The sequence below is a fragment of the Haliotis rubra genome, unplaced genomic scaffold, assembly GCF_003918875.1.
Source record: "Haliotis rubra isolate DU_JTF1 unplaced genomic scaffold, ASM391887v1 Scf110, whole genome shotgun sequence".
NCBI classification, from domain to species: domain Eukaryota; kingdom Metazoa; phylum Mollusca; class Gastropoda; order Lepetellida; family Haliotidae; genus Haliotis; species Haliotis rubra.
Genome location: NW_025765004.1, coordinates 834,409 through 846,637, shown reverse-complemented (window position 1 = coordinate 846,637; position 12,229 = coordinate 834,409). Strand labels below are relative to the sequence as shown.

Genomic DNA, 12,229 nt, shown 5'->3' with positions numbered 1-12,229 from the left:
GTAGATTCTTACTTTTAATTTGACAATCTACACTGAAACATCGCTCAAGGCAAAAATACAGAAGAAGTTGTTGTCCATAAAGGTGTATGCTTTTTTTTTTAACACTGGATTTTCAAACACTTGAACTATTTGATCGTCTGGCGGTTGTGGATGTTAGGGCTGGGGTTATCTCCATGTTTATGGAAACATACTGGTACTTACATGAATGTTTCCCTTAAAACAAACATATTTGTTCATAGGACAATTGTATAGTCATTAGATTATTTCAACAGTTTCAAAACATGAAGTCCATTCAGAAACCTGTTGAGTAGTGTACCCACAAATTAAAGCATTGAGTTTTACCTCATATTCACAACTTTTACAAATGTTTATTTGATAAGAGATACAATCACATTTCATATAAAACATCATTTTCTATCAGTGTAAGTGTAACATAGTAAAATGTCAATATGTTATTAAAGTTCAGTTGTAACCAACAGTTTTGACAATACTAAAACCTGGGCTGATATATGACATGGCATCATACAGTAAAACTAAAATACAGAAATAAAATTATACATGAGAACACCACCCATGGAAACAAATTGTACAAGCATGTGCCTTCACAGACTGTTTCTGGTCCTGCCAGCTGATATCATGCAAAGCTTACCCGTCACTTTGACAGAAAACGTAGTCCAGCATGCAAGTCAAACATTCCCAAGGAAGTGTTTTGTCTAAAACATTGGATCCTATGACATTGGAGTCATAATGCTCACTTAAATGTTCCACGGAAAATGTGTAAAACTAGACCAAAGAAAACATGACAAAAAAGAGTACTTCCAATACAACAACATTGTAAGAATATTTCACAATGACAGGACGTACACAGGGTTAAAGATGAAGGTCCCCAGTCTATCAGTGCTGCTCACGTCATAATCACGTCCAGACTATCCAGTGACCAGTACTTGTTGGCAACTATCAATATGTTTGGGTTTGAAACCATGCTACTGACCAAGCCACTGAACCTGACCACCCCATCCATTCGGTTGCCTCCTACGGTAAGCGGTCTATCCCAGAAGCCCTACAGAGGAAAAGTTTACTACAGACAGTATGCCAAGCTCCATACAACCTTTGGTTCAGTGCTGCTAAATAGCTATACTCCAATAACATACAGTGGATAATTGAGATACAACATCTGAGTGATCACATCTTGAAAATACCATCATATACCGGTAATAGACATGTGAAACAGGGAGAAGCGCCAACACCATGATGTTCATGATGCTTCATTCTATTACAGATGTGATAAGGAATAGCTTGTGAAATAGCTACAACCATGTTGTACAGACAACATGTTAAAACATGAACATGACAGGTGAAAACTGGTATGAAGAGGCAGTGCATATCACTTTTCACCAGCTCAAACACCTTAGTGGTCCCTGTAATTTGTAACAATATTTCGTGTTTAATATTCTCCACTCTTATTGCTGTTTTTCTCCATAGTCATCCCATAACTAGGTAACATGTTGGGAGTGAGTGAGTGAGTTTAGTTTTACGCGGCACTCAGCAATATTCCAGCTTTATGGCGGAGGTCTGTAAATAATCGAGTCTGGACCAGACAATCCAGTGATCAACAGCATGAGCATCGATCTGCGCAATTGGGAACCGATGACATGTGTCAACCAAGTCAGCGAGCCTGACCACCCGATCCTGTTAGTCGCCTCTTACGACAAGCATGGGTTACTGAAGGTTCATTCTAACCCGGATCTTCACGGGTCACATGTTAGGGTACAGTCACAGTGCTGCAATGAATGATTGACACACATCCCCTGGACACTGATTAAGTCTGAGATACTGGTACTCAGGTACTAGGTCACTGTGACCCACTCACAGCTGTGGACAGTACTAAGTCACACTGACCCCCTAAGACATGTACAGTACTAGGTCACACTGACCCCCTAAGACAAGCACGCAACACTGACCCTGACTCGGACATTTTCACAGCACCTGGACATGCTGATCCACTCAATCACTGTAGGAGCTGTCTCTCTCAGACTTCCGGATATGCTTGCTATGCTTATGTTTATGATGTTTCTTGTGCTTGCTGCGTGACTTTCTATAATGAAGCTCAGAGTCAGGCTCACTGTCTGAATCAGTGTCTGAATCAGAATCAGTGTCTGTGTCTGAATGAGTTTCCTGTCTGTGCTTATGTCTTTTCTTGTCTTTTTTGTGCCTCTTCTTCTTAGACTTTACAGGAGATCTTGACCTGGACCTGCAAAATACATTTAAGTTAACAATTAACATCTTCCGTTCCTACACATAATGATAGCATGTTTGTTTGCTTTCTTTTGAGCATGATATACTATCCTGGGCCTCCTTTCACGAAGCACTAAGGTGACCGGAAGTCACTAAGGTAACCTTAGTGCAATGTTACAGAATGGGAGTTAAGGTTAACCTTAGTAAAGGTTGCTTCGTGAAAGGAGCCCCTGATCCATATTTTCCTCCTCAATGCTGTTACCTTTACACAGGTCATGTGCTGACTTTGAGTCACACTAACAACAGAATACTTTGAATACTTGGCTACTCCTGTGTAAAATACCACTATAGCACCAACATTTAAATCCATGTTTGTGTGTATTCCGAAAATAAGGGTTGGAATGTGATCCTCAACTTCTGTTATTCAGGCTATAAAATCTCTCTTCTATTGTGTAAACACCCTGGACTCATTTGTCTCCATGCCCTTGTTTTTCAGGACTGAAACCAGGAGAGATCATGGACATATTAACTGTATTGGACTCTTTCTGTCTCAAATGCATCAGGAATGTCTTACAGTATAAGGACTTTGTTGCCCTATGTCAGAACTTAGGAAAAAATCCTTCCTTGGTAAAATGCATCTACTACAGTCTCCAGATTTAATTACATATGTCAGTAGCTTGCTTGGTCAAGCCTGCAATAAAGTATCAGATGAAGGAACCCCCTGCACTAGTTTACCTGCCACCAGCACTATAACAGAAAACATTCACGCCATGGCATTGAACAACAGATGCATTAGACTGAGTTACACTAGACCACAGCAACCTTGTATCATCAGTAGAAACAATCTATCATACATATCTAGTGCTATCACCTCTAATGCCCTGTTAAACAGATACAACCAGAACCAAGAAGGTTTTCATCTTAGTCCAGTGATAAGCACTGAGACCTGGATCAGTCAGCGTGATCCCACAGGCAAACTTGAAAAGATGGAGTTGAATCACTTTGGACCTCCAAAAACCCAATACTTTAAGCAACCATATCCCAAAACATAATGTATTCTAGCACTGGTTCCATTATACACTACAGAACCCTGTCTCCAATGGTGGGTATAAGACTTGTAATATGTTGTATTAAGATAAGAAATTATTTACATGAATTTGGATAAGTATACATGCTTCAGGAATACCTGCATTCATGTAATTTCAATAATCTAATAATTTCACTGGGCTATTGTGACAGCATTTCCTTTATATTCACCTTCCATGGTTGTTCTGTGTAAATAATCATTTTGATGAGATGGTGTAACTTCTTCACTAACTGCCTATCACCTGTCACACCCTAACACGAACAAGCTACACTTCATGGCCGAGTACCTGTGTAACTTTGGATATGTGATGTCTGGATGATCAGGACTTGAGGTTGTCAGGTTGACAAACAACAAGATCCCAGCAATCCCTCAGAATTGTGACATCAAAGACATGTAGTCATAGTGAGTACATCTGAACCTCATTATAAGTGGCAACCTGTGAAGGTCCGGGTTAGAATGAGCCTTCAGTAACCCATGCTTGTCCTAAGAAGCGACTAACGACTAACGGGATCAGGTGGTCAGGCTCGCTGACTTGGTTGACACATGTCATTTGTTCCCAATTTGAGCAGATCGATGCTCTTGCTGTTGATCACTGGATTATCTGGTCCAGACTCGATTATTTACAGACCTCCGCCATATAGCTGGAATATTGCTGAGTGCGGCGTAAAACTGAACTCACTCACTCATTATAAGTGGCAACCTGTGGACTGAACCTCTTTATGCAGCAAAATGTGACAGGAGGCCAAACATCTCATAGAATATATAATGAGACTCCATGACACAAGGGAAATATCCTCTTCAGAGATATTCTTTGGAGAATAGCTGGTTCCAGGGCTATCCATTTGCCCCAGACATCTCTCAATGACATCTATCATGGAGCATAGGACACTGGACTCATGATTCCATTTGGATTTTGAATATGACATGTGTCCTATCCTGCATGGTGTTCCTCTGTTAGAGACTGAGCTCTGTCTGCTCTATCATTTCATACAGCTATGATATCAGATACTGTGGGACTGCTCCTAGGTCTGTGGCAAGAGCTGAAATATACTAATTCCAACATTCTTGGCAACATCCCAACACAATGACAACAATGCTGTAGTTGTGAAGCTATACATGAATTATCTCCCTTGAACAGAAAGTGAAGCATTACTAAAATAACTATCTACTACAAGAATATTCTTGACTGATGTGTTGAGCATATCCCCAGAATCATCATTAATTGAAGCAGTGCCTGGGAAAGAGCAGCTTGAGATGCTGATGTCATCATATATCCAGATAATCCCTGTACACAGCTGTACAAGGTGTAGCACTCACAGGAACTAACTACCTAACCAGCGTGAGCCTTGCTCAGTAATGATACCAGGATATCACCACCACAGGACCAATGGTTATCAAGGATGAAAGAAGTGCTGGTACTGAAGATGTGAGTCCTAGGCAGGACACCGATACCAAGTGGAGTCCCATCCCTTGCAGAATGCAACACAGGGGGAGGGACTACATTGGGAGTAGGAGGGACATTAGCATTGGTGGTGTTCATGGTGAAAGTGAGTGAGTGAGTGAGTGAGTGAGTGAGAGTCGTGCGTGCGTGCGTCGTGCGTGACGTGAGTGAGTGAGTGAGTGAGTGAGTGAGTGAGTGAGTGAGTGAGTGAGTATAGTTTTACGCTGCTTTTAGCAATATTCCAGCAATAGCACGGCAAGGGACACCAGAAATGGGTTCAGATATTGTACCCATGCGAGGAATTCAACCCAGGCCTTTGGCATGACGAACAAACGCTTTAACCACTAGGCTACCCCACAGCCCCTCATGAGTATGTCAGCAAGGTAGTGATCATATCTAGCGGCCTCCCACCTACCTCTCTCAACACCTGCTTTGTGTGCTAATGAAGCATACAACTTTAGGGTTTAGCTTGAATGGTATAAGAATCTAGATCGGTCTTGTTATCCATAAAGTTGTATGCTTTGGTATTTACATGGCAACTGCTGATGAGGCAATTTCCTTATATGCTGTATTTGGCCTTAACCTACTCTAAAGATACAAAGGACTGAAAACTTTCACTGATGACCAATGGCATCGCGGAGAAGGATGAGTCAATATTTGGGTTCTGTGTTATATGATCAATGTTGAGAAGGAAACTGCAACATAATGTGTCAGGATAAGAAGTGTTTTATCAGTTCTCAGGTAACATATTGCCCTGCCTTGTTTTGAACTTAATTTCTAATAACAACATTGCTTACTGGCCTCAATTACTTTTCTAATTCTACAGTAAAGTATCCATTATCACAGTGTTGTCAACACTGCAGAAACACTGACCTCTTCTTGTTTGTCTTCTTGTGTCGGTCACGCTTATCTTTCACTTTGTGCTTCTTCATCTTCTTCACTGTTTTCTTGTCCTCTGAAACACAGGAACATAATAAATGATCAAACTATCTACACATTACAAAGTAGTATTGTCTTATCAGTACTCTGTGTTAACGTCAGTAAGCAAGACAGGAAATGATGTCATCCCTACTGCACTAAACAATAAAACCACAAGAATATCATTAAGTCGATAAATATCTACACACATTCATTGTCATAAGTTATTTATCATGATACAAATATTATTTGGGTATTCAACATATATAACACACTAGGGTAACACTCTGGGAGACATGTTAGAAGTGGGGCCTCCATGTACCTGGAGCTTCTCTGGGAGACATGTTAGAAGTGGGGCCTCCATGTACCTGGAGCTTCTCTGGGAGACATGTTAGAAGTGGGGCCTCCATGTACCTGGAGCTCCAGACATGTTAGAAGTGGGGCCTCCATGTACCTGGAGCTTCTCTGGGAGACATGTTAGAAGTGGGGCCTCCATGTACCTGGAGCTTCTCTGGGAGACATGTTAGAAGTGGGGCCTCCATGTACCTGGAGCTTCTGGGAGACATGTTAGAAGTGGGGCCTCCATGTACCTGGAGCTTCTCTGGGAGACATGTTAGAAGTGGGGCCTCCATGTACCTGGAGCTTCCCTGGGAGACATGTTAGAAGTGGGGCCTCCATGTACCTGGAGCTTCCCTGGGAGACATGTTAGAAGTGGGGCCTCCATGTACCTGGAGCTTCCCTGGGAGACATGTTAGAAGTGGGGCCTCCATGTACCTGGAGCTTCTCTGGGAGACATGTTAGAAGTGGGGCCTCCATGTACCTGGAGCATGTTAGAAGTGGGGCCTCTGGGAGACATGTTAGAAGTGGGGCCTCCATGTACCTGGAGCTTCTCTGGGAGACATGTTAGAAGTGGGGCCTCCATGTACCTGGAGCTTCTCTGGGAGACATGTTAGAAGTGGGGCCTCCATGTACCTGGAGCTTCTCTGGGAGACATGTTAGAAGTGGGGCCTCCATGTACCTGGAGCTTCTCTGGGAGACATGTTAGAAGTGGGGCCTCCATGTACCTGGAGCTTCTCTGGGAGACATGTTAGAAGTGGGGCCTCCATGTACCTGGAGCTCCATGTACCTGGAGCTTCTGGGAGACATGTTAGAAGTGGGGCCTCCATGTACCTGGAGCTTCTCTGGGAGACATGTTAGAAGTGGGGCCTCCATGTACCTGGAGCTTCTCTGGGGGGCCTCTAGACATGTTAGAAGTGGGGCCTCCATGTACCTGGAGCTTCTCTGGGAGACATGTTAGAAGTGGGGCCTCCATGTACCTGGAGCTTCTCTGGGAGACATGTTAGAAGTGGGGCCTCCATACACATTCTTGTACCACTGTCAAGCAGGAATGTACTTCACAACGGTACAAGAATCTGTTTCGAACTGTCGTAATCACGAAATAGATGAAGTTGTTACCCATAAAGCTTGGACAGTATTATACCTGGAGCTCCTTTGAAATAACACCTATGTTTAAACAACACCTCTGGTACATACTGAATTATATATTTTTCAGTCAGAAATGTTTTACATAGATTTAACACCTGTCTTTGCAATCAAGGTAACTAGCTTATACGATGTTATTCTCTATCAGTCGTAACTGGTAGGTACTTTCTGATAGTGTTCCAGAGACTGCTGAGTTGCAGGAAACACGCTGAGAAAGACACAGTTATCTACTCCCATGACAGCAACATGTAATGTAACATTGACAACACTGCAATCTTTCGTAACTACTCGTCCCTTTCCATAACCTGAAAGTAGACTCATACCCCTCTCAGTAGCCATGTCCGGGAGATATATTCCCCCAGCCAACAGAATGCGCATATGTAGAGCAGAAATTGGGTAGAAATAGTTAGTTGAAATATTTTTCATTTCGGCTTGCATAATTTTTTTCCAGACACTTCAAGTATATTCTAATTATTGCATAGTCCTGGGTTTCCTGATTCCAGGATATATTAACATTATGGTGTAGGAAAGTATTTAAGCATGTTAAACATACATTTTGAGGTAATTTCCTTGGCATGGATGCCATGTGTGTTTTCCAAGTAAATTAGAGTTACATGCCCTTGAAAATTGTTCGGCGACTAGACTATTTCTTTCTCTATGCTCTTTTGTGCTCAGACAGAGCCACATTCAATAAAATGGCTATGAGAGGGGTACAGGTCTACTTTCAGGTTATGGAAAGGGACCAGAAGTCACGAATGCACTGCAATCTACATGGTTATCTCCCCTGGATGTGCCTGCCTGCAGCCTGGTCCTAGCTAATGACTAGCAAAGACTTGTCCCTAGCTAATGCGAACTGTCAGGGAGACAGTCACCTGCTTTCTTGAGCTGTGTGAGAGGAGACACAAAGTTTTCATCACTCGAGTCTGAGCTGGTGCTGCTCACGTCAAGGAGGATGTCCTTGTTTGGGTCAGCTTTGATGAAGTTCCGGCACTGGTAGGTCAAGTGGCCAGCTGTAAAAGTAGGTATGTCATGATTTTACAGTACGTTGCTGTATCCATAATGTTCTCAAATAAGGTGCATGATTCAAATTTCAATCCGAAATCATTTCATTCAGTGACCTATTCATGCATATCAAATTTATTCATTCAGGTTAACATGTAAGGAATTTTGCAAAAAGGAAATCTGCAGTCATATTTAATAATAGAAAATACCAATGTTGACACTTCAATTTTATCTGAAAAATAGTCATGACTGAATGCCAAATCAATGGTTTATAACATAAGATCTGACATTTTGGAACTTTCAAGCATTTTAATACCGGTAGTCTTTATGCACTATGACATAGAGAAATTCACCCAAAAGTGTCACGGATTAAGTCGACACTAGGAATGAGGGCTAGTAAACACTTGGGATAAGGACTACTTGACACCTGGGATGTGGACTATGTGACACCTGAGTTGAGGACAATTTGACACCTGGGGTGAGGACTACGTGACACCTGGGTTGAGGACTATGTGACATCTGGGATGGGAACTACGTGACACCTGGGTTGACAACTATGTGACACCTGGGATGAGGACTATGTGACACCTGGGATGAGGACTACGTGACACCTGGGTTGAGAACTATGTGACACCTGGGATGAGGACTATGTGACACCTGGGATGAGGACTACGTGACACCTGGGTTGAGAACTACATGACACCTGAGATGAGGACTATGTGACACCTGGGATGAGGACTAAGTGACACAAAGGGTTTAGAACTATGTAACACCTGGGATGAGGACTATGTGACACCTGGGATGGGAACTACTTGACACCTGGGATGAGGACTACGTGACACCTGGGTTGAGAACTATGTGACACCAGGGGTGAGGACAACTTGACACCTGGGGTGAGGAATACGTGACACCTGGGTTGAGAACTATGTGACACCTGGGTTGAGGACTACTTGACACCTGGGATGAGGACTACGTGACACCTGGGTTGAGAACTATGTGACACCTGGGTTGAGGACTACTTGACACCTGGGATGAGGACTATGTGACACCTGGGTTGAGGACTACATGGCACCTGGAATGGGAACTATGTGACACCTGGGTTGAGGACGACGTGACACCAGAGATGAGGACTACCTGACACCGGAGGTGAGGACTACTTTACATCTGGGATGGGAACAATGTGACACCTGGGATGAGGACTATGTGACACCTGGGTTGAGAACTATGTGACACCTGGGTTGAGGACTACTTGACACCTGGACTGAGGACTATGTGACACCTGGGATGAGGACTATGTGACACCTGGGTTGAGAACTATGTGACACCTGGGATAAGGGCTATGTGACACCTGGGATGAGGACTATGTGACACCTGGGTTGAGGACTATGTGACATCTGGGTTGAGGACTGGGATGAGGACTATGTGACACCTGGGATGGGAACTATGTGACACCTGGGATGAGGACTATGTGACACCGGGGGTGAGGACTATGTGACACCTGGGTTGAGGAATACTTGACACCTGGAATGGGAACTATGTGACACCTGGGATGAGGACTATGTGACACCGGGGGTGAGGACTACATGACACCTTGGTTGAGGACTACTTGACACCTGGGATGAGGACTATGTGACACCTGGGCTGAGGACTATGTGACACCTGGGATGGGAACTACTTGACACCTCGGGTGAGGACTATTTGACACCAGGGATGAGGACTACCTGACACCGGAGGTGAGGACAACTCGACATCTAGGATGAGGACTATGTGACACCTGAGATGAGGACTATGTGACACCTGAGATGAGTACTACTTGACGACTGGTGTGACGACTACTCAACACCTGGGGTGAGGACTACTTGACACTGGGGGTGAGGACTATTTGACTTGAGGAAAGGGAAAAGTTGTATACTTACCATAGCCACACCGCTGACAGGCTGGTCGTACACCTTCATTGGTCTTATTGGTGAACTTGGCAATCAACCCTGAAACACAAAGAGATGATGATGACTACACATACTCCAGGTGGAAAGTTCCACTGTTGACGTTGTTGAAGAGAACCAAATTCAGGGTGATACACAATTTCATGATGCACGTGCATTTCATGTAGTGTGCATTTTAGTAATTCACTACAAACATGAGTGTAACATTACGTTTTTGTTCAACGTTTCTGTTTTTTAACGTTTTCAACCATTCCTCCACATGTTGGGATTCAGCATTAATTGGTTTCTACTTTCTACTGAAGAGTATATGAATTTGCATGGTGAAAAGTTTTTGTAAGCATAATCTGATAACATATGAGAATTCTAGGGGGATTCCCCTGGTTTTCAGTGAGGCACTTAGTAGATGGTCAGAAGCTCAGTTTGTTGAGTGGCTGATGATAATTTATAAAGGGTTATTGAAATGTTGCAGCTGAACGACTGAAGGTTTTGTTTCTCTTTACGGATCATAATTGGGTGTTTGAATGGAAAGGACTATTTAATCATAATGACAATGAATAAGGTAACAGTTGGGTGTTCTGTTAGCAGCGACCACTAAATCCAAGGGCTGAGGGTTGAACTGGGGGACACATACACTAACATAACTAACCCTGAGGGCCAATGTAGGTTCGCGTTCTCTCTTGAACAATAAATGTATTTATCCAAACATCCATGATACTTTCTGTCAGTGCTCTGTTGACGCGTGGTGTTCATTTTACGAGACAATCGTGCAACTGAGAGTGTACAGGCAGACAGCTATCGGTAGTAAAAAATAGTATGTTCTTGAGAGTTCCATAATCCAAAGTTACCTTGAATGTCACTCTGCATATTGTTTTGAACTTCTGAAGACGTTTTTAGTGACGAAGCGGAAGCGGAACTGTTATCTGGTTGATACAAAAACTGGAGCGACCGGTTTCAGTCTGGTTCCCGGAGTCTGCTGCGCTACGCTTTGACGCACCTATATATATTGCGATATGCGAGACGGGGCCCAGCTTAACCCCGAAACCAGTCTGAGCCGGTTTATACTAAAAGCTTTGTGTGAAAACAAACACTATAACTGGATTTTTCATATAAACCTTTTTTAAAAGGTTTTTAACTTGTGAGCATAGATAGAAAGCCTCCCGTATGTAAAAAATAGATATTCACCAAAATATTGTTCATTACCAATCTGCCGGGAAATATTCGAGCCTCGACAGGGAGTCATATCTTCGTAGAACTATCACTCCACTTCCCTTTTGACTCTATTCTCAGCAGTAGTAGTCTATACACCTCATCCCTTTTTCAACAGTAGTACCCCCTACATCTCACTCTGTACACAGCTACAGTAGTCTATACCCCTGGTCCCATCTCAGCTGTAGTAGTCTATACCCTTGGTCCCATCTCAGCTGTAGTAGTCTATACCCCTGGTCCCCTCTCAGCTGTAGTAGTCTCTACCCTTGGTCCCATATCAGCTGTAGTAGTCTATACCCCTGGTCCCATATCAGCTACAGTAGTCTATACCCCTGGTCCCATATCAGCTGTAGTAGTCTATACCCCTTGTCCCATATCAGCTGTAGTAGTCTATACCCCTGGTCCCATCTCAGCTGTAGTAGTCTATACCCCTGGTCCCATCTCAGCTGTAGTAGTCTATACCCCTGGTCCCATATCAGCTGTAGTAGTCTATACCCCTGGTCCCATATCAGCTGTAGAAGTCTATACCCCTGGTCCCCTCTCAGCTACAGTAGACGTCTATACCCCTGGTCCCACATCAGCTGTAGTTGTCTATAATCTTAAGAGTATTATGCGATGTCGAAAAACTAGCGTTCATTATAACATCAGATTGCGTTCAGATTGCAGTAACGTTGGAGATTGCTCCCTTTGTGTTAATGAAATATCGTGTGACATCCTTGTCGGTTAAGTTCGGTGTAACCATTCCGGAAAAACGTCAACCGAGAATTCTACCATGTCATTGAAGGATACTTGATTGTGATTGTTTCAAATGTGTGCTTGGTTACGAATTAACATTGAGAGGTATCTTCAGTGAGGCGACCATCCACACATTCCAAAACACAGTAGGTTTATTCCACCAAATGTACATGTGTTTAC

The 12,229-nt window shown here is 43.2% G+C and overlaps 1 protein-coding gene across 1 annotated transcript; it reads right to left on the bottom strand.

Annotated features, from left to right (window-relative positions):
* Positions 1-1,641: 1,641 nt before the first annotated feature.
* On the bottom strand, positions 1,642-11,081 carry LOC124286123 (protein SREK1IP1-like). Its single transcript, XM_046722468.1, has 5 exons — positions 10,954-11,081; positions 10,082-10,150; positions 8,036-8,173; positions 5,637-5,718; positions 1,642-2,251 (listed from the first exon to the last, which is right to left on the bottom strand). The coding sequence occupies exons 1-5, from the start codon at positions 10,970-10,972 to the stop codon at positions 2,005-2,007; spliced, it is 555 nt and encodes a 184-aa protein (XP_046578424.1). The 5' UTR covers positions 10,973-11,081; the 3' UTR covers positions 1,642-2,004.
* Between the last annotated feature and the right edge of the window lie 1,148 nt (positions 11,082-12,229).